Below are 22718 nucleotides of genomic sequence, written 5' to 3' on the forward strand. Positions count from 1 at the left end.
TGCTCTAGAGTCAATGTTTGTGGCCCTTCCCCCAAATTAGAAGGTAGAAAGTCATATTCAATATGATAGCATTAAAAATAAGGCCTTTGGGAGGTGAAGTCATGAGTGTGGGGCTCTCACAAATGTGACTAGTGGCCCTTATAAGAAACCTCAGTTTTCCCTCATCCATTCTACTGGGTAAATACACAGCATGAAGATAGCCACTTATGAACCAGAAAGTAGGTTCTCACAAGATACCAATATGTCAGGGCCTTGACTTTGTATTTCTCAGCTTCCAGAACTGTGAAAAATAAATTTTTGTTGTTTATAATTCAGCAAATGTATTGCACTCTATTGTAGCAACCTAGCCAGAAATAGACTAGCCAGAAATTGGTATCATGAGTTGTGTGCTGCTATAAAATACATACTTTAAAATATAGATGTGTCTATGGAATCAGACAAAGAACACACTTTAGATGGTTTGGACGTACTTTCTAGGAAAAGCCTACATTACCATGAATAGTTCTTAGTTCCTTTTATGGTTGCTGAGACAAAACACTCAACACCAAAGTTAAGGAAGGAAAGGTTTATTTGACTCACAGTTTATACAAGTTTCAGTCCCTAATTGGTTAGCTCCAAGGCAAGGTATCATAGAAAGAGTTCATGGTGGGCAGAAGGTAACAAAGCAAGCCAGGGGGGACAAGTATAGCTCTTTCTATATTTTTATCTTATCCAGACTACCTAGAGCACGTAACATTCATACTCTTAATCCTAGTGCCCTTGATCCTAGCAATGCACCATGAATCCATCCTAGCATCTTACATTGTAGATCCAGCCACCTCTGATAAAGCCCCACTTACCAAAACGTGAGGCTTTGGAGGGGGGATATCTAGACACAAATCATAACATTCAGCTTCTGGTTCCCCAAAGACTCATGCATATTCCTTTACGCAGAAGGCATTTAGTCCAATTGCAAGAATTGCCAAAGTCCTAATAGTTTCAGAATTCCTGCAAAGTCCAACTTCAAAAGTCTCATCATAGATTTAAGGCACTCCTAGCTGTGAATCTCTGTACAAATGAAGAGAAAATTAAATACTTCCAACATTCTATGGCACAAGATAGACATTTGCATTCCAAAAGGTACAAATAAGGGATACAAATGGGATTGGGACCAAAGTAAGTTCAAAACCCAACATGACAAACATTAAATCTTGTAGTTCCATATCCAGTATCTCCAACAATCTTTGGCAAGATATGAACTCCAAAGGGCTTGGGTGGCTCTTCCCTACAGTGCTGCTGGTGATTTTAGCTCCTATCATTTCTCTCTAGGGCATGCTCTGCTCTCTCCTTGCAGTTTTCCTCAGATGATCCACATTCCTGGTTTCTCCAAACTTTTGGGATTTCCACAACACCTTCAGGTTCACACTCACAGCTTCATATACTATGCTCTCAGGAGCACACTGGCTATTTTCCCAGACCTTCTTTTGAAATCTGGGTGGAAGCCTGCATGACCCCAAAACTCTTGCATTCTGCATGTGCCTGAAGCCAGCACTATGTGGGTGGTGCCAAAATCTGCTGCCAGCTGGAGCAATAACCAGGCTTCCTTCCCTTTGGCTGGAGAAGTTGCATGCCTATAAACCCAATCCCAAGGAACAATTTTCTTAGGCTGCTGTTATTATGGAACATGGTGCTCTGGGGTCTCTTCTCAAAGCAAAGTCTTCCATCTTTGCAACTCTGAGGCTGCAAAGGTTGGAGTCCTATTGGTTCTTCAGTGTCCTTGCTCATCTTTTCTGTTGTCTTCTTCTGGACGACTTCTTCTTCTGGTTTTTCTTGCTAGTCTTTTTAGTGACCAATTTCTTCTGTTTCATTTTTTGCACACCACAATTTTGCTGGAGCTTCCTTTCTGGCCAAACTTACATTTTTAATCATTCTGCTATTTTTTTGCTTTTAATTCTCAACCTAAGTCTGACTAAAATGTTCCCAACAGTAACTATGCTATTGCCTCAACATTAGACTGCTTTGAGATTTCTTCTACCAGATTAATTAGACTGCCACCGTTAGTCTCAGGCAGTCTCTGTACATGAGCAAAATGAAAACTTCTGCCACATCACACACAAATTGTCTGGAGTCTACCAGCCAATGCAGTCCTTCTCCCCAGCAGAAACCTCCAGAGCTTGGTCTTTACCAGCAGGATTTCTATCAGCATTCTGGTCTTCTGAGCTCTGACAAGAATCTTCCATCAAGTACAGCCTAACGCACTGCAGTGTTACCTTTTCCAGTGGACATCTCTGAACCTTTCCAAACCCTTTGCACAAGTCAGTTCCAAAAGTTCCGGAAGCACATGATCAAGTACAGTCACAGCAACAGCCCCACTTCTCTATCTTAATTACTTTTCTCATTGCTGACAAAAAATACCTGATACCCAAAGTTAAAGGAGAAAAAATTTATTTAGCTCTAGTTTATAGAGGTATCAGTCCAACTGGCTGGCTCCAAGAAAGGATAGCAATGGGGACAAGCATCGCAGAGGAAAAACAGTTCATGGTGGGCAGAAGGCAGCAAAGCAAGCAAGGGGGACAATATCTTTTCTAGACTACTTAAGGGAGGATAGAACTCATAGCCTTAACCCTAATGTCCTTGATCCTAGCTTTGCACCATGACTCAATCCTAGTATCACATACTCTAGATCTAGCCATCTCTGAAAAAGTCTACCTATTAACACACGAGGCTTTGCGGGGGACATCTAGACACAAACATAACAAGTAGTTAAGGGTAATTCTGATGAGGACTCAGAAAGAAAACATGAGAGCCATAGAGAAAGCTTCAATTTTCTTAGAGAACACCTCAATATTAGATACTTCCCCACTGCTGGTACAAAACACCTGATATCGGCAAACTAAAGGAGAAGAGATTTACTTTAGCTCACAGTTTGGGAGGAATTCAGGCTGGCTGACTGCAAGGCAGAATGGCATGGTGGAAAAAGCATGGCAGAAAAAATAAGCCAGGAACAGAAAGGAGGGAAGGCCTGGGGCAAGAATATGCCCTTCCAGGTCACACCTCCAGTAACCACCTCTCCAACCAGACTCCACCTCCCAGCACATAAGTTATGAACTCATCAGTGAATTAACTGGTCAGTATATCACTCCCATGATCCAACTATCTTTCAAAAGTCCCATCTCTGAACACATCAGACTTTGGGGGACATTTTAGATCTAAACCATAACACTGCAGTAATCCTAAATAGAAGATTTCTAGGAACATTAAGCCCCTCTGATGAACTGTCATGTAACAATGCAGAATATGTTATTGGAAACTGGTTCTATTATAAAGTGACAAAGAACTTGGTTGAATCATGTTTGTGTGCTATGGTTTTATGGGAGGTAGAAATTGTAAGTAATGAAACTGAATATTTAGCTGAAGCTATTTCTAAGCAAGGTATTGCTTATTCAAAAAGGTTTTGGTTTCTCTTGACTACTGATAACTCAAAAAGACAGAAGTAACTTAAAGACAGAATTCTTAAGTACAAAACATTTAGAAAGTTCTCTGCCTACTGCATAGTGAAAAAAAATGAGAACACTAAGGGTGTGCCCAGCTTTTGATAATGGAGGCTAGTATGGACCATCCATCTCAAAGGAAGCCAGGAGCTATTCTCCAAAACAAGGAAAGAATGACTCTGAAAGTGACTAAGAGAATATCATAACTGCTACACCCATCACGCATCTAGAGCACAAAAAGGAGAAGGGAGTTGAACAGTTTCAAAGAAGTGAACCACTGGCATCTGCTGGATGTGGCCCCATGCTACCTGGTACCACCTCGCATCAAAGGCTTCACTCCACCTACTGTGCCCCATGATCCTCAGCCGCTCCAGTGCAGCACCAGTCACCCTGGAGCAGTATAGGCCACTCCAGAGGGAGCAGGAAGGAATCTTCCTCGAGGTTCCTGCAGTGTCCACCAGTACACAGACAACGCAGGACTGGAGAACACATCTACCTCCTCCTAGGCTTCAAAGGACTGCAGCCAAGGGTGAACAGTCCCAATCAGGGAGAACTACAGCACAGGGAAGGGATATCCATGCAGAGCTACCATGGAACTGTCTCACCAAGCCTGGATCTGATGCTTCCATTCTATTGCTCCTGAAAGGGAGAATGCTGAAAGCCAAGAAAGATGATGATGTGGACTTACCAGGACATTTTCTTCTTTCCCATATCTCCCTTCTAGAATGGATATATCAATCTTATGCCTATCCCACCATAATATTTAGGATATATAGAACATACTTGGCTTCATAGCCTATCTCCAGATAAAACACATCTTGAACTCACTCCTATCTGATTTAGATGGTATTTACATGAGACTTTGGATCTCAGACTTTTCAGTTGATGCTGGAACTATTTAACATGTTTGAGGCTGTCTGGATGTATAAATATATTTTGCATGTGAGAAGGAAAACGACTTTGGAAGACTGAAGGGCAGAATGTAATTCTTTTGATCCTCAAATTAACGTTAAAATCCTAATGGGATTAGGAGGTGAAATCTTTCAAGAGTAAGTGGGTCATGAAAGTAGAGTCCTTGTGAATAGGATTAGGGCCCTTAGAAGAGACCCCAGAAAGCTCCCATCCTTCCACTAAGTGATGACACAGCATGAAGATATTCATATATGAAGCAGAGAGCAGGTCTTCATCAGACACCAAATCTGAAGACACCTCTGTCCTGGACTTGCCAGATCCCTGAACTGCGAGAAACAAGTTTCTGCACTTTGTAAGTAGCTTGATTCATGGTATTCTGTTACCACCGCCTACACAGAATAAGACAATGGGATTTTTCCCATGAATTGTCATCCTTTGCAGGACTTATGCTTTGCTAACGATTTTTTAAATGCATATTACACTAAGCATTTCAAGCTCAGGTCTGTACTTGTTTGGTTTCATAAAATGATCTACAAATATTGATCTGGTTCTCTTATGTGTAACATGCAAGGTAGACTGAGAGGATGATGCTCATTTTTGTTCGTGGCTTTTTTTCTGAATAGCACACAGTATATGATTTGCATCCAATTCATTTCTAATGAGAATGCCCCATCTGATGTTCTACTTACTAGAAATTAGCCCTTAATAGTAAAAAATATGACAGTATTGAGGTTCTGAAATAATTAGATTTGTTACATAGTCAAAAGTCAAAGTTACCTCCATTTTCAGTTGAAATAGAGACTATTGATTAGCATTAATAATCATTTTCTCCAATAAATTTGTAACCATTTCTGTCTACCCTGTCACATTGCTTTGAAAATTTATCCTTAGGGCTGGGGATTTAACTCAGCGGCATAAACGCCTGCCTTGCAAGCAGGCAGTCATGAGTTCGATCCCCGGTACCGATAAAAAAGGAAAAAGACCCCCCCCCAAAAAAAAGAAAATTTATCCTTGAGAACAATTCAAGTGAATGTAACACCAAACAAAATGGCACACTATACAGAGGTGTTCATACTCTGGTCATTCTTCACGAGAGCCCTGTGAGGCAGGTCACTGTCTTAATCATATTTCACAAATAGAGACAGAAAGGCAAAGAAAAAGACATACTATGATGGGGCCAACAGACCACACAAAACATACTAAAGCATTCAAAAAGCACAGCTTAGTTGCCAATAAGAATCCTGCCAACAGGAGGACACACTTCTAACAGCAGTCATCAGAGACAAGAAGGCATCATCTCACCAATGAAAGCCCTGGGTACTCAGAATCCCAAAGAACCTTTAATTTCCTTTCTTTAACATACAACTACTTTAAAGTCCGCCGAACACCTTCTTTTTCATTCTCTTTCCCTACAAAGTTTTTATCTCTATTAAACAATCGACAATTATGTTTCACTAAATTTGTTTATGGGTTTATGCTTCAAAAAGTTTGGGGAAATTTTTACCTATGACCTCTTGATAAGGAGCCAGGATGAAACAAGATGCATGAAAGATGGAGATATAAGACATATGTGTTGTATATACACCATGGCTTCTTTTTAAGACGTTTACACAAAAGCATTGAAGCTACTGTTTGATCTTGTCATAGGCCAAAATCATCTCATGGGCTCTCTTTTCATGTGCAGAAAGTGGTCCACTTCATTTAGAATACAATTTAAAACTTGGTCTTTAACAAATAATCTCCCTTTCTAAGCTTTTCCACTTTTATTACATCAGGTTAAGTGGCAGAGAAATAAGCCCCTCCATCTCCAATACTACCCAGTAGGTACACCCCTTCCTCCAAGGAAGAGCACACTTCCCTTGATATAGTTGCTCTGAAATAGTCTGTTATAGTCTTTAACAACCTATATTAAACATCTTAAATTTTGATAAAAAATTGAAGAACATTACACAAGAAACAATATAAAAATCCAGCCCTATCATTTTGTTTTAGATGCAAAAAACCAAGGCCCAGAGTGGTAAAAACATTTGTCCAAGACCACATTTAATTAAATCTGGGATTAGGAGGAACCGAATCACAGATACCAGCAACATGGCCCTTCTTGCTCCCAAGGGATAGGCAGGATTGGCTCTCATTTCTCACACTTGGCTGCCACGGCCAGAGTGAAGGTCACACAGTGAAGACACTGCTCCTGGCACGTATGACAGAAGCACTGACTGGCAATTAAGGGTAGCTGGAATCCAGAGCGCATCCTGCAATTTCCCCTTATGCCATGTCCCCTGGTGCCCTCTATGGCCTGTGCCTCTCCACAGTACAGAATACAGTTGTGACTCATTAGGTAGCAACAGGTTGTAGTGTCACAGAGAAGTCATGAAAGGAAAATATGAGCCAGCATTGTTTGTTCTTGTCTTGTGTGGACCTCCAGTAGATGCCCCAAACAAGACAGCTGAACCTTCTCTATGACAGGATCAGAAAGAAGAACTGCTCACAAAGTGAAATCTTTGGGCAGCCCATCATGATGGGCTGCATATCATCCTACAGACAAATTAATGTAACAAAACGGCCTGGAGATATTCATTTGCCCTCTTACACTGATTAAAATCTATAAACTGACTATCACTATTATTCATCAACATAAGGAACAATCTACAATATTTCACATTTCACTGATCAAAACACACAAGGAGGCCAGGGATGATAATACCTGCCTGCAGATCCAGCACTCAGGAGGCGGAGGCAGGGGGACTGCAAGTTCAAGGCCAGCTTAGGCTATCCGGTGAGACTCTGTCTCCAAACACAAAACAGCACAACACAACACACAGAGGAGCTACCTCTCTACACACCTCCCAATTTGGAGTAGAAATAGGAGCAGGTTAACGGGCAAGGTGAATATAAAAAAGGTACAGAGTTATCGAAAAGGCAGACGTGCCTATGCTTTTTTGGCTTGTCAGGTATTATTACTATTATTGCTAAAGAGTAGAGAGCAGATAAGCTTGACGCAGCTTTTCTTACTGACATCCTTGGAAGCAAACAGATGGACTCTCTCATTGCCAAGTTCTAATGCTCGGCACTGAGACTCTGGGCTTGCCAAACAGACCACTGCTGATAGTGAGATGAGCGCTAAAAACCCCCAGCTAGATCTTCTAGTTCCATTGCAGCAAGGGAAACCGCCACTGTACATTAGGTGAACTTACACAAGAGGCAGCGGGTATGTGAGCCTATACATGGGAACTGGACCTGACTTATGTCCATAAAAGATGTCTACTTTTTAGTGTAAAAAATACAGAGGCAACTTGTAAGGATAATTCCTATCTATTAATTGATAAGGCTCATCATGAAAACTGCAGCAATTATTTCTCATCCTTGAGTATAGTCAACAAAATGGCTATTATTTTCAAATATTAAGGCAACCTAGAAAATAAACCCTATCTAGTCTATGACACGCGACTCCATTTTGAAATTAGTCTTTGAAAACAAGGGCCCAGAACTCCTGAGTTGAAAAATTCCGATTCCTATCAACCAGCCACCTCAGCGCCTGGGCTTCTTTTTTGGATTGCTGGAAGCTTAGAATCCACATCTCTCGCAGAGAGTTCCTACGAGGTGCTGGCAGGCAATGAGGGCAATGGGAAGCCGACGAGTAGGCAAACAGGGTGGGTTCTGGGCAGCTCAGGTGGGTCCCTTCTGCCTTCCATCTCTTGGGTGGTAAGCCCTGCAGTGAGAAAAAGGAAAAGAATAATATAACACATACCACAAGCAAGCACAATCCCCACGTTTCAGCTTCGCAGTAGAACCAGGGTGCACTTTCCCTTAAAGCAAGAATCATCCTTCCATACCTAACGCTGCTGAGGGGCGGCAGGGAAAAAAGTGTCTCCCAGGCATTCAGACCACTCTGTGGCACCTGCATACACTGTCTCAACTCTCGTGGCAAGTAAAGGAAAGAAATAACTACTACCTTAATTACACAGGTGGGAACTAGACAAAGCTTCGTACCTAAGACTGAACCTCCTTCTCTCCAGATGCTAAGGCCCACTCTCCTTCTGTCATGTTTGTTGTGTCATTTATTTATTTTCCTTTCTCCTGTATGCCATGACATACAGGAGAAAGGAAAATAAATAAATGACATATGTCTCCTGTATGTCACTGTATACTCTCCTCCCCACAGGAAGACTTTTTAACGTGTTTAATATGAGTTTAGGTATTTCAGTGTCTTATCTCAAAATGTGTTCTCATTCTCTGGGTACTGATTTTTTTATTTCCTTATATGTTGCATATTCCATTCCACTTGCTATTTTTCCACCAAGTTTTGTGTTTACATCTGCTCACGTTGTCATTTGCACATCTAACCCCCTGTCTTTAATGTATTTCCACCGCACTAAGCTGTCCCCTATGCTAGAGATGTTTCTTGCAATAGCAAGAACTACCTGACCTTTGCACAGTACTTTCCAGCTTCAAAATGTTTCCACACAGACCTCTGCTGCTATGAGCCTGGTCCATGATCTCTCCTGATTTACTTCTGTGATCTTCTAACTAGCTCTCTGGAGTCTGCTCTTGGTCCACTGCAGGCTATACTCAGCAGCCCTCTGCATTCCAAGTTCAAGTTCAAGTTCAAGTCTTTGTAGTAGTCCAGAGTTTAAGATTTGACCCTCTACTAATTTTCTAAGAGAAAAAGGAAAGGAAGAAGGAAGAAAGGAAAAAAGAAAGTAAGAGAGAGAGACAGACATACTCCAGAATGGCAGGCTAAACACACACCCATCTGACTTTATTCTTTCATGAAACGCCATTCATGTGAGAGTAAGAGGGCTTTCTCAGAAGCTGCTAACCTGAAAGAACTGACGGAATGGAAGAGAGGAAAGAGTAAAGCATTGGATCCTAAGGCAGCACCAGGAGCTGAGAAGCAGCCTATTTTACACTGCAGATCCTCATAGGGTAAGAGATTCCAGAAAGGCTTGGAAGTGGAAAAGGGGCAATAAACTAAAAAGAATTAGCAGAAAGTCTGTTCAAGGAGCAGTCAGGTTCTCAGATCTCCTCCTCTACTCCTGATGGCTAGAGATTCACTGGACAAAAAAAATAAAAATAAAAACAACTTAGAGGTTTATCTCTGGAAAGGTAAAATGTAAGATCACCTTCCTGGAGAATGGCAGGCAAAATGATACTGAACACTGAAGTATTCAGTGAACATACAAAGGCTGGATTGAGTTTTGTTTCCGTATTGGGGACTGAAGCCACATCCTCTGATGAGCTACATTCTCACCATTTATATTCGAGACAGGGTCTCACTCAGTCACTATGACTAGGCTCAAACTCTGAGCCCCTTGCCTCAACATACTCCTTGCCCTCTCCCTGTAATCTATCCCCACAGCAGCTACGGCTTCGCCATCGAGGCGGGCACGTGAAGGTGCTTCTTCTGGGGAATGTGATAAATCCAAGAGGACATCACTCAGATGTACCTAGGTAGCAACCCAGCCAGGACACTCGACAATGAAGCCCAGGACCATTCTGCCCTACTGCATGCGCACTCAGAGCTCCCAGACAAGCAGGTTACAAGATTATAAAATATCTGAGAAAAGTTATCAACATGAAAAATAGACACACGCACAGAGAGGAAACTTCCAGAAACTTTAAAAAACTGCATAATGTTCTTAACAGATGCAGAAGACGAATGATGAAAACAAAAGGATCAGATAGCAGAAAAATATTCTCGGTACTAAAAAAATGAGTTGCTGGAGACTAGAGAAATTAACAGCTGAAATGCAAAAGTCAACAAAAGGTTTGAATGATACAGCTGAGAAATATTACAGAAAGTAAAAAAGATAGAAAAAGCAAGTTAGGAGTGGTGCCTATAATCCCAGCTCTCAGGAAGCTGAGGTATGAGGATCATGGGCTTAAAGCCTACATGGATTCCACAGCAAGTTTAAGGCTAGCCTGGACTATACAGTGAGGCCCTTGCCCACCCCCCAAAAAATAAAGGAGTGGAAAAAGCATTAAACACCACTTATCCTTGTCCTATGGATCTGTTCAACATTAGACAACTAGTCCTGCAGGTCAAAAATATAAATACTAAGAGTTCCACAAAAGAGGGAGGGCAGGAAAAAAAATCCAAGAAAATAATTCAAAAAATGTCCCCAAATGCAAGGACCTCAGTTTCAGACAGAAAGGATTCACTGAGGGCTCCACATGATAAACCGTCTCTTGCCGAAGTATATGTTTATGACATTTCAGAACACCAAATAAAGAAGAGAGTCTATAACCTCCCTGGTAGAAAACGTCCAATTCTAGGACCAAAAGTTCGGCTGGTTTTGGATTCCCACATAGCAACACTGGAGGTTGACAATAGTGAAGTTTATTAATAAATGCCACTTTAGTAGGTAAAACTTCAAAGAGAAAAAGGATAATGCACAGCCTCAAACAAGAACGTAAAGTAAGAAAATAGATTTTAAAAACTACATCAAATGGAGATAGCAACACAGGAGAAAAAGAAAAAAAAAGATTACTAAAAGGCTGGAGGAGACCGTAAGCTAATGTTGTACACATAGGGAGTAGGCGGGGCACTGGGAGAGATCTCTTCCATGGTGTGAAATGAACCTGATGCTTGACAGCTGAACATCTTGTAGAAGAGATGTAAACATTCAGCAACGATTGAGTCAATGACAAGCGCATGCAAGAATAACCAAATATGGAATAAGAAAATTACTGATAAAAGGAAACAAAAATTGTACACGGAAGGGGAGTGCCATATTATACATTATAATGTATAGTTCATCTGTAAGTAAGTTATATAGTCCTAATCATGTAAACACTGAATATCAGAACATGAGGTATGAATATGTTCTTTAGAAAGATCAAGAAAATACCAAAATAATTAATAGCTAAATAGTGTGGGTACTTCTGAGATGGGAAAAGGAAAGAGAACTGGAAAAGTGCCATTTTTGTCAACTAACTTTGAAGAAGTATTTGGTTCTTTCATCTATGTGCATCTTTTTCTAAAAATAAAAATTTTAATGGGGAGACAGTAACATTAATGCATCTGGTTTATAATTATTATAATCTTCATATTTCAAATTTAGAAAGCAGAGTAAAACCACTTTGGAAATAAAATATTTTGTGTGACTTAAGTAGTTTTAAACTCTCATAGAAAACCTCTGAGAAGCTTAGACTGAAGCAGAGATAACTGTGTGTTACAGTGTAGGTATGAAATGTCCCCAGAAGATTCATGAGTTGACTCGTTCATGTGCTTGGTCCCCAGTGTAGTAATGTTAGAAGTGGAGCTGTTAGTGATGGTAGAGAAGAAGGCGATTTTCTGAGACTTACTGAGTGATAAGTACAAAGGTCAGATAATGTCCTAATGAACTGAATAATCACAAGTAGGTAGCTAAAATTTTACTACAGAAAAAGATTGCTTCAATATACAGAAAAACATAACTGTCAAACCTGATGGAAGTTAAAAATAGGCTACCGTAAAAAAAAATTACCAGCATTGGAAATGCTCCAGCACAAATTAGCAGATAACTTGCCCCTACGTGAATCATCAGTCAGCTCATTATTGTATGGATCACTAAGCTTCAGTTTCCTTCCCAATCCTAACCCTGCCTAACTGCTTACATGTAACAGTGAAGAATAGTACACCCTGCTTTCCTGCCTATGTGCTCAGGAGAAGGAGCCACTCTAGTGCATGATAAAGTTGCATCTGAAGGTGACATCACAGGGGAAAGAACCTTATGGAACAGACTCTCTTCACTCCAAGGTTCTGCCAAGATATTTCACAGTATGAACTGAAGGAAGTGTCCATCCTGAGTTGCTCTGTTGACCTCTACCGTGCAGCAGCAATGTTAGTTCATTAACCCATCACAAGTATAATAATGTATTTATTTTCCTGCTGGTCTACTGGCATGAAGTCAAATAACCAGGTAGCAATTGGAGATCTGGAAATTCAAGTTCAGTAGGAGCCTTCCAATGTCTGTACTGGGAAAAAAAGTACCTCCCTTCTCTGACTGCTGAGAACCCAGGAACCTAGCAAAACCTGAGGTTACAGAGATGAGAAGCACAAAATAAGCAAAATATGTCAATAAACAAAATATGGGAATGATGGGAAGATTAGTTAATACTTCAAATGGTTAATTCCTGTAACTGTCTAACTTTTTGGAGTAAAATCTCATATATGGACTACTGTTTTGATAAACCTGTAGAGCATTGTCCTTCAGCTGGCCCTGGATCTGAACTATTGACTGCCTATTCCACAGCTACTTCTAAGTGATGGAGTCCACAGTAAAATCAGTTATCCTGTACCCACTGTCACATTCTGTCTCTATGGTGCTCTATATCTATTCTGGTATCTTCTTTACCATACAGTAGGTTCCTATGGCAGATTAACTAATGGTCAACGTGTAACACCCAGCTGACCTGGCATTGCTCCTTGACTCTGCTAACCATCAGAGTGCTGATATCGCATCGTTTCCCATTTTGGAATCAGTTATTCTAAGGATGCTAATTTCACAAGATGCCAGTGTCTTACTTACTTTCCTGTTGCCGAAACACAATACCTGACACACAGCTCTAAAAAGGAAGTTTCTTTTGGCTCAGAGTTTGTGGAAGCTTCAGTCCATATTCCCAGCTGGCTGTATGGCTGGACAGCACGGCAGAGGAGGGCTGCTCATGGCCGGGCAGCTGGAAGAAGAGGGGGGAGTCCAGAGTGGAGGCGGAGAGATAGACCCTTCTAGGCCACATCCCCAGTGAAACGGACTTGCATGAGTCATTGTCATGTGCTCTAGGCCTCCAGCTTGACTCAAAGGGGCATTGTCATAGGCTCTAGATCTTCAGCTGGACTCATGCAGGGCACGGCCATGAGATCCAGGCCCCCAGCTGGAGTCTTTGGGTTTTCAGTGTGTGGATGGATCTTCTGTACTCTTTTTGTATTTGACTCTTTGGGTAACTATCATAAAATAATCCTATAAATTATGTGTCCTGTATTAAATTGTTTCCCTTGCAAACTCTGATTTCAATAGAGACCAAAAAATAAACTGTCTTTATTTGTAGACAGTTGTCGGTCATTTGTAGGAAAATTTTAAGACTTCGACAAACAAAGTTATCATAACTAAACAGTGAATGTTACAGCATAGAAGTAAATAAAGTTGATATAAAAAATGAGTTATTTCTATATACTACCAATAAACAACTGAAAAATAAATCTTTTTTAAAAATACCACTTGTTAGGGGGCTGGGGATTTAGCCCAGTGGTACAAGCACTGCCTGGCAAGCGTGAGGTCATGAGTTTCATCTCCAGTAAAAAGAAGCACTTGCTATAATGCCAAAAACTATGAACAAAAAAACAAACAAAAACACCTTTGAACTACTTAGGGATAAGTCTGATCAAAGAATTATAAAACATATACATATAAAATATAAACACCAGAAAAAATATATAAAATATATATCAGAATACTGTTCAGAGAAATTAAGATCTAAGTAAGTACATAATCATGCCTATGCCTAGGGATTGTCTCAATGTTGCTGTCCCTTTCTTCTTAAATTGATACATAAAATTCATCCCAATAAAAATCCCATTATGGGGGCTGGGGATTTAGCTCAGCGGCATAAGCGCCTGCCTTGCAAGCAGGCAGTCCTGAGTTCGATCCTTGGTACCGATAAAAACCAAAAAAGACAAAAAAAAAAAAATCCCATTATGCATTTTTGTGGAAAATGACAAATTAACCCTAGTAAAATCTATGTTTAAAAGCAAAAATATTAAAATAGTGAAGCAAGTTTTAAAATGAACAGAATTGACTTTGCCCCATCAAGATCTTTTTATAAAGCTACAATACTCTGAGAGAGAATGTTATTAGCATAAATATAAATGTATTTTGAATCCAAAAACTGACTCATAAATATATGGCCAATTACTGAAAAAAAATGCCAAGGCAATTCAATAAAGAAAGTATAATATTTCCAAATTATTCTGAAAAAATAGATACCCAAATAAATGCATCTCAACTCTTACTTCCCACTGTTACAAAAATTAACTCTAAGTAGAACAAAGGATCAAATGGAAAAGTTAAAACTATAAAATATTTAAAAGAAAACATGCATAGTTTGATGACCCTGGGTTAAACGAGCATTTTTGAAAGCAGGACACTGCACAAGAGAACAAAAGGAAAAAATTAATAGGTTGGGCTTCATCAAAATTTAAAACTTCACACCTTCAGGGGCTGGGGATTTAGCTCAGCAGCATAAGCACCTGCCTTGCAAGCAGGCGGTCGTGAGTTCGATCCCCAGTGCCGATTAAAAAAAAAAAAAAAACTTCACACTTTCAAAGACACCATAACAACCTAATTGTGCGTGGTGGTGCAGGCCTGTAATCCCAGCACTCAGGAGGTTGAGGCAGGAGGATCATTGTGAGTTTGAGACCAGCCTTTCTGAACTGCACAGCGAGACTCTGTCTTAAAAAGTCAAAAAGAAAACAAACAAACAAACTTGGTAACTTCTCAAAAGGTTAAACAGGCATCTACTGCACAGCCCTGCCATCGTACACCTCTATATTTACGGAAGAGAACTGAACACTTACGCCCTTACAAAGAGTTGTATATGTAGACTTTTATGAATGGTCACAGCACCATTATTTATGATAGCTCAAAACTAGAAACAGTGCAAATGACCATCAACAGACACACAAGTAAGCACATTTTGGTACCTGATTTGTATCCCCCTAATCACCCCTTCCTGGTATAAACGTCTACATAATCTCCTCTGCTGTGTCTTAGTCTGTTTGGCCAGCTAGGTATCATAGGTGGCTTAAACAATAAACGTTTTTTCTCACCGTTCTGGCGACTGGGAAGTACAAGATCAAGTGTCAGAAAATTCGGTGTCAGAGAGGCCTCCCTCTTAGTGCACAGAGAGGCTGGAGAGCTCCCCATTATTCGAGCGCGAAGTCTCCATTCTCATGACCTAATTACCTCCCAGTGGTATCCTCACCACCACCCTGGGAGTGAGGTTTCCACAGCTGAATGTAGAAGGGTACAAACACGCTTTAGCCCTGTGAGTGTGGGTGTCACTTCTTGTTTTTAGCTGATAAAATACTGCAGCAGTGAAGAGATGTGTGCAATTGCACGGATGCAGTCTCTGGCTTCCCAGCTGGCTTTGAGGAAGCCAGTACCAGTGCTGGAGAGCTCATATGGCAAGGAGTTGGGGGGATGGCCTCTAGGAGCTGAGGGCAGGCCCCCCGCTTTCTTTTAGTAACAAACCAAGCTCTCAGTCCAGCGGTCTGAAGAAACTGAATGTGCCCAAAACCATGAGCATCCTGACACCCTGACTGCAGGCTTCCGGAGGACCCAGCTAAGCCACAACCACAATCCTGAGCCACAAACGCCATGAGATGACAGACACAGAGCAGACAACTAACACACTAAACTGTGTGCACATGTGAGAGAGAGTGGGAAACGGGAGAGTGAAATGGGAAATTCGTATGACGTTGTAGTAGTATCTAAACTATTAGCAACTGCAAGACAAACATAATCAAGTTATGCATACCTGGTATTATGTATAAAAGTATTTAATATTCTAATGTCCAAATGGATTCGAATTTTTTTAAAAAGTTACAGAAATACAAAATGATAAAGAAGTTAAAAACTCAGCAATTATCATTGAGGTCTTTAATATGTTATTCTACATTAAGGCAAATTTCTTAGTCATTTTCAAATTTTATTATTTTACATGTATGCATATTTGTGTATTTTAATGAACTACTCAAATACATTAGATTTTTTTAACATAGTGGGCTAAATGTACATACAGCATTTTAAATTGATTTTTCTCTTTGTTTATATTTAAATCCATTCCATTTGGTGCCATGTTAAATGATAATAAACTCTAAATTTGTTGAAACAAAAAAAAACAAAATAATATAATAATAATAATAATCAAGAGTTTGAGGAAACCATGTTATTTCTTTCAACTTTGTTTGGCTGAAATAGAAAAAATAAATAAACCTATACTTACCTAGCTTATACTAAGTCATGCCAAATATAAGCCACAATCAACCTAATAAAATAGATGCACATGGAACCATCCTAACAACCTTTACTTTACTTTACTTTAGTGATATGTTTTGTTCTGCCTTTTAGCAATGAGGACACCAGCAGCTTAGAATCGTAACTAATTGACCGAAACGCAAGCAGAGTCTTCCGGTCATCTTTATACATCACCTCTCTAGGAGGAACTGGGGTACACTGGAGGAAACCCACACTATCTAGTTTTCCTCAGTACATCCAAATGGAAGGACAGAATTTTCCACCCTCAACTCCTCTGAAATACCACAATCAGCTGTTTTTGCTGGAAAAGTAGGAATTTTTTTGTTTTTTTAAGTACTGGGGATTGAATCTTGAACCTTCACGTTGTGTTACATCTATACTTCAAGCTCTGTATATTTTTTGAGATTAGATCTTGCTAAATGACTGAATTGGACTTGCAATCCTCCTGCCTCGGCCTCCCAAAAAGCTGAGATTATTATAGGTGTGCCTCACCATATTCAGCATACTCTCTAGTATTTTTTTAAAGGCTGTTTATCAATATCATTTTACCCCTTCTCTCAGCGGCCCAAGCACTTGCCTGGTAAGTGTGAGGTCATGAATTCGATCCCTCATACAAAAAAAAAAGAATAAGGATAGAAAAGAAAAAGTTATCATTATTTGCAGATGACACAATATTCCACATAGAAGACCCCAAAAACTTCACCAAAAGACGTCTAGTTTTAATAAACAAATTCAGTTGCATAGCTAGAAACAGTTAACACTCAAAAATCTTAGCACTCCTGCACACAAATAACAAACTCACTGGGAGAAAAATCTTAGAAACCATACCTTCTTCCACAATTGCATCCAGAAATGAAATACTTAAGAAGCAATCAGAATATATCAGAATATGGAAAATATATGCCTTGTTCTTGGGTAGGAAGAACCAACATAGTGAAAATGGCCATACTCCCAAAATTATTATACAGATTTAATGCAATCCTGATAAATAAATAAATCCCACAGCACACTTCATAGAATTAGAGAAAACAATCCTAAAATTTATTTGGAATCAGAAGAGACCCAGAATTGGGCAAAAAACGCAAGGCAAGGGAAATCACATTTCCTGACTGGGAATTATATTACAATGCTACCATGACAAAAAAGCACAGTACTGGCAAAAGATTAGAACTGAGGATCAATCGAACAGATTAAAAGCTGCAGAAATGACTCCAAACACACTCAACCATTATCTTTGCCAAAAGCATCGGATACCTTCACTGAAAGAAAGGCAGCAAAGATTAAACCCAGACTCATATTTCACCATATGTTAAACTAAACTTGAAATGGATCAGAGACCTAAACATTAAAGCAGAAACACTGAATCTTCTGTAAGATAGAATAGGTAGAATTCTTGAAGACATGTAGGCAGACTTATGAGCCATACCTGGATAGCATAGGACATATAAAAAAGTTAGTAAGTGGTATCTCATCTTACTTAAAAAGCTTTTGCACAGCAACAGAAACCACCAATGAAGTGAAGAGACAACCCACACAGTGGGAAAAAAAAAAATTGCCAGCTATTCTAAAAAAGACTACTATGTAGAATATATAAAGAAGTCAAAAAATCGGAGTGCCCAAATTTAAGGACCTAATCTAAAACTGGTCACCTGAAATGAACACACACTTCTCAGATAAAGAAGGACAAATGGCAAATAAATATATGAAAAATGTTCAACATCACTGATCATTCAAGAGACGCAAATTAAAACAACAACGAGATCCCATCTCGCCCCAACACCCACTGTGGAAAGCAGTGTGGAAATTCCTCAAAAAACTAAAACTAAAGGTTCCACTTGACCCAGTTATTACTCTTCTTGGTATCTTCCTGAAAGAATTAAAAGTATACTACAGTTATATATGCACACCCGCAGCACAATGTATAATAGCTAAATCTTGGGAGCAGCCCAAATGCTCACTCGTGGAAGAATGGATAAAAAATATGTGAGGTTTTGTTTTGTTTTTTAATATAATGGATCCTTGGTTACTTTTCTCTCATTGTGGAGACAAAAAACTCGATGCCCAAAATAAAAAGAGGAAAGGTTTATCTAGCTCACAGTTTGTACAGGTTTTAGTCCATAATTCACTGACTCTGAAGCAGGGTGGCACATGGTAGAGGGCAATGGTTCACAGAGGCAGAAGACAGCAAAAACAAGAGCCAAAAGGAGCAAAAGGGAGGAGTATGCCTCCTTCCCTCCCTTAATTGTATGCAGGAAATAGCACTCACACTGCCAATCCCAGCACTAGATAATGGACCAATCACAAATTCTAGATTCAGCCACCTCCAAAAGGCACCCACCCCATGACATGAGGCTCTGGGGTGACATCCAGATGCGAACCATAACAATGGAGTGTTATTCTGCTACGAAGAAGCATAAAGGTGAGACATTTCTAGGTAAACAGATGGACTTTGAAATCATGCTTAAGCGAAATATGCTTGACACATGAGTAAATACTGCGTTGTTTCTCTGGTGTGAGAAACCAAAAGTGTAAATAAGGGCCAAAATGTATGACAGATATGAAATAGGAAGAAAATGTTCAAATGGTAAGGAGAACAACAGAGAGGGGAGAGGTAAAGGAAGGAAGTGAAAAGAAAGAAAAATACAATAGAAGAAAAAAATGGAAACAGAAGTTTTATAAACAAGGAGAGGAAGAGGGGCTGAAGGAGGGGAAGGAAATGTGAAATAAAAGAAGCAAGACATTTTGTGCACAGGTACAAATTCCATGTGATGAATGTTATCACTATGTACATATAAAATGTACCAAAAAATTTTTAAAGAGAAAATAAACATGTTTGGACCACAAAAATAAAACATTACGAATAAAATTAATTTTTAAAATTGTATAAACATCCCTGGAGCTACAAAAAGAAAAACAACACCACAACAAATAAATATTGGTCAAGATGCTGGGGCACACTTGCACACTGCTGGTGGAAATATAAAATGTAAATTAGTACAGCCACTATGGAATCAGCAAAGCAGCTTCTCAAAGAACCACATCTCAAGCTAGCATCTGATTCAGATGTGGCACTCCTCGGTACACACACGCAGGAATCAGTCAGCATACTCTGGGCATACCGACACACGTGTGTTCACTGTGGCACAGTTCACAGTAGCCAAGATGGGGAACCAGTGTAGATGCCCACCCAGATGAAGGATGGAGAAACTGCGATATGCAGTGGATGTGTGTGTGTATACACAGTGCAGAATTATTCAGCCATAAAGAAGAATGAAATGTCATTTGCAAGAAAGTAAATGGAGCTGGAGATTACCCTGTTAGGTGAAATAAGCCAGACTCAGGAAGACAAATATCACATGTTCTCTCCAATATCTGGAATCTAATAAAGGTGACATAAAAGAAAAAAGGAGACTAGTATTAGACAACAGGAAGAGCACAAAGGGGAGGGGGCCTTACAGAGAGTGACGGGATGATGGCTGAGATTAAAATAGATGCACTGAAACCTAGTGTCTTAAACAAATTAATAGGCACCAAGAAAAAAAATGTTTCAGGTTTAGCAGCAATCTAGATTTTGGATTTTTAGAGTAGGCGTGTTCAACTAGTTCAACTATAAAAATATTTCAAAATTTAAAAAGCATGAAAATCTAAAATACTTCTGTCCCAAACATTCCAGATAAGGAATATTTATTAATAAGCATATGGGACTTCAAGAAAGATCAACAATGGAGGTTCATGCAGGACTCCAGGAGGACTACAGGTCTGAGGCCAACGTGGGCAACTTAGCAATTTAGCAAGACCCTGTCTCAAAAAATAAAAATAAAAAGAGGAATATATCCCAGTGCAAAGGCTCTGTGTTCAATTCCCAAAACCATGTCCACTAATAATAATGCTAATAATAATGAAATAAAAAAGGAATGGAGGTAGCTCTATATGTGAAATACAAATGAGTTTCAAGATGGCAAGCTACCTTGGAAGGGCCGGGCAAAAAATCCCATACTCCCTTCCTGCAGCACCGATGGGAAGATGGGAACGTTAAAGGGCTGACCACGTGGACAACAGGCAGAACTTGTAACTTTTATTTATTTATTATGTGTGCGTGTGTAACAATGAGAATGCAATCCAGCGCCTCATGCATGCTAGGCAAGTGTTCTCCCTCTGAACCATGTCCCCAGTCCTTTAAATTTTATTTTTGAGCTTTCTTCCCTCTTTCTGCATTTTCCTCCAACACTTCCCAGCACCTGCAGCACTAGCATCCTCCAAAGGCAATGAGAAAGGGGAACTGAAGGGCTTCGTGCCCAGCCCAAATGCTAGCAACAGACCGTCAGGCTTCGTGCAGACCCCACCCTTCCCACTAGGAATAAAGAGGAGAGGCAGGCAGCAGCCACGGTGGGAAAGGCAGCACCACGCAGCACAGCAGAGACTGTGGTGACGGCCAGCCTGGCGCTCCCTGGCCGGACCTCGCTTCACTTACCTTGTCCTGCAGCCTGATGTTTTCCCACACCTTGCTGCACACCATACACTCAAACGCGTCAATGTAATTGTCCTGGCTGAGGTCTTGGACTCCCCATTTCCGTTCCGTGAGAGCTGTCAGGAGTCGCTGGTTAGAGATCTCCCCCTTTAGCTTCCACTCTATGTAGGCCTCGTACAATCTGTCATCTTGGTCCAGTCGTCTAATGAAACTTGCCAGTTCTCTGGGGTGAGCGAATTCTGATACAAGAATGGCACTTTTGTTACTTGGAAGCCAGTCTGTGATGCTGGGGGACCCATGATACACAGGGACTACCCCCAGTTTCAGCGGTCTCCAGAACTTCTCTGTGATGTAGTCATCACAAACTGCATTCTCAAAAGCAAGGATAAACTTGTACTGGGCAATGATCCTATAAAAGCCGTCAGCATCCATAGAAGTAGGGTTTTTCAGCTGCTGAGGGAGATCTTTGTTTCTTAAACACTCCCCATAGGAATCAACCTCGATGTAAGTCATTAGCTCACGAACATAGCTGTCCCTATCTGATGGTGGGTCACAGTCTGACTGCACATACACCAGTGGAGCAAGTCTTTTCCTTAGGCTGTTTTTGGATTGCAAAGGAACCAAGTATCGGAGTGACTTGAGGGCATCTACACCCTCCAGGTACTGGGTAGTCAGGGGCAAGTGGGAATGCCTGCTGAATGTGGCCGTGTAGTTGAACAAGGTGATGACTGGTTTATGAAAGAGCTTATAATTGTTTTTTGGAGACTCTTCGTGGAAAAGGGCCCAGTCATGATGGGCTTTCCGAGGCAGAGGTAAGCTATCTATGTTAAAGTCAGTACCTGGAAAAAGAAAATAAATTGTTAGTTACGTCCAAAAGAATTCTGGTCTCTAAAATTGAGTACAGAGAAGTCAGAGGATATAAGCAAAATGCATCACAGTGTCACAGTAAATTGGCTACCAGCTGATCACTGGTTTCATCCTAAACAACTGCTCCAGGAGATCACCAAGTAGATCTTCCTCATTTTATGAAAAGGAGATGGAGCAGTTTCTAGCCAGATTCTAAGAAGAACGCACTCCACTGCCTCTTACAATTGGCTTTTCATCCTGGAGATGCTGTCTAGAAGCAAGCAGGGAAAATAAAGAGAGTCAGATAGAGTTCTTTAAAACAAAAATAGCAAGAGAGGAAGCAAACAGGAAAAAAGCAACTGGGTTTTCAGATTGATTAACTAGAAGGGAAAAAAAAGCAAAATTATGCAAAAGCAGCCAGAAGAAACAGAGAGCATGGATTTTTTAATCTAAAATGATCAATTTCAACAAAGTACAGTTAATCAATCTTAGTCAAAATGGTAGACAAGAAGCTTTTAAAGACAAAAGAGCTGATAATAGCACTATGGTACAGACTGCTGCAGGATGGACATGAATTAACAAGACATCCAGAAATAAAGATGCCTAACATGATTATAATTAGAAGTGATTCTAACTTCCACAGGATTAATTGGAAAACCTCTGAAACATGATAATGTACAGACAGAAGTGACGGATGTGGGAAGCCACTGTTTCCGGGGTACGTGGGTGGAGATCCGCTCAGGAAGAACCTGTTTCTATGACTGAGAAGGAAGAACTAAGACATCATGACAATAGGTAACATGGAATTTAATATTCTTGATGCATGATTTTGTGGATAACAATCAATAAAAGGCAACAGGAAAAAAGTCCATTTCCCAGCACCCACTGAGGAGAGAAACACCAAATAAGTACTTAAAACAGAATAGAACATATTCTCTGGTAGAGCGTATAAAAATTAGTTATTAAATGCCAGTGCACAAAAATATACTCTTTGGTACCAACAGT

General features: G+C 40.2%; 1 protein-coding gene across 7 annotated transcripts in view; it reads right to left on the reverse strand.

Annotated features, from left to right (window-relative positions):
* Positions 1 to 550: 550 nt before the first annotated feature.
* Fut10 (fucosyltransferase 10) overlaps positions 551 to 22718 on the reverse strand; it is an 84006-nt gene continuing 61838 nt past the window's right edge. For 4 of the 7 annotated variants that reach the window (XM_063240051.1, XM_063240056.1, XM_063240050.1 and 1 more), the window contains exons 3-4: positions 20871 to 21706; positions 551 to 8091 (exon numbers count right to left, since the gene is read on the reverse strand). In XM_063240051.1, coding sequence (XP_063096121.1) covers positions 7843 to 8091; positions 20871 to 21706 — 1085 coding nt within the window. In that variant the 3' untranslated portion in view covers positions 551 to 7842. Of the gene's footprint in view, positions 8092 to 12895; positions 13044 to 20870; positions 21707 to 22718 lie in introns of all 7 variants that reach the window. The other 3 variants (XM_063240052.1, XM_063240053.1, XM_063240057.1) reach the window with 3 other exon arrangements.

The sequence above is a fragment of the Cavia porcellus genome, unplaced genomic scaffold, assembly GCF_034190915.1.
Source record: "Cavia porcellus strain 051 isolate PalLab524CR breed Dunkin Hartley unplaced genomic scaffold, mCavPor4.1 scaffold_29, whole genome shotgun sequence".
NCBI lineage: Eukaryota > Metazoa > Chordata > Mammalia > Rodentia > Caviidae > Cavia > Cavia porcellus.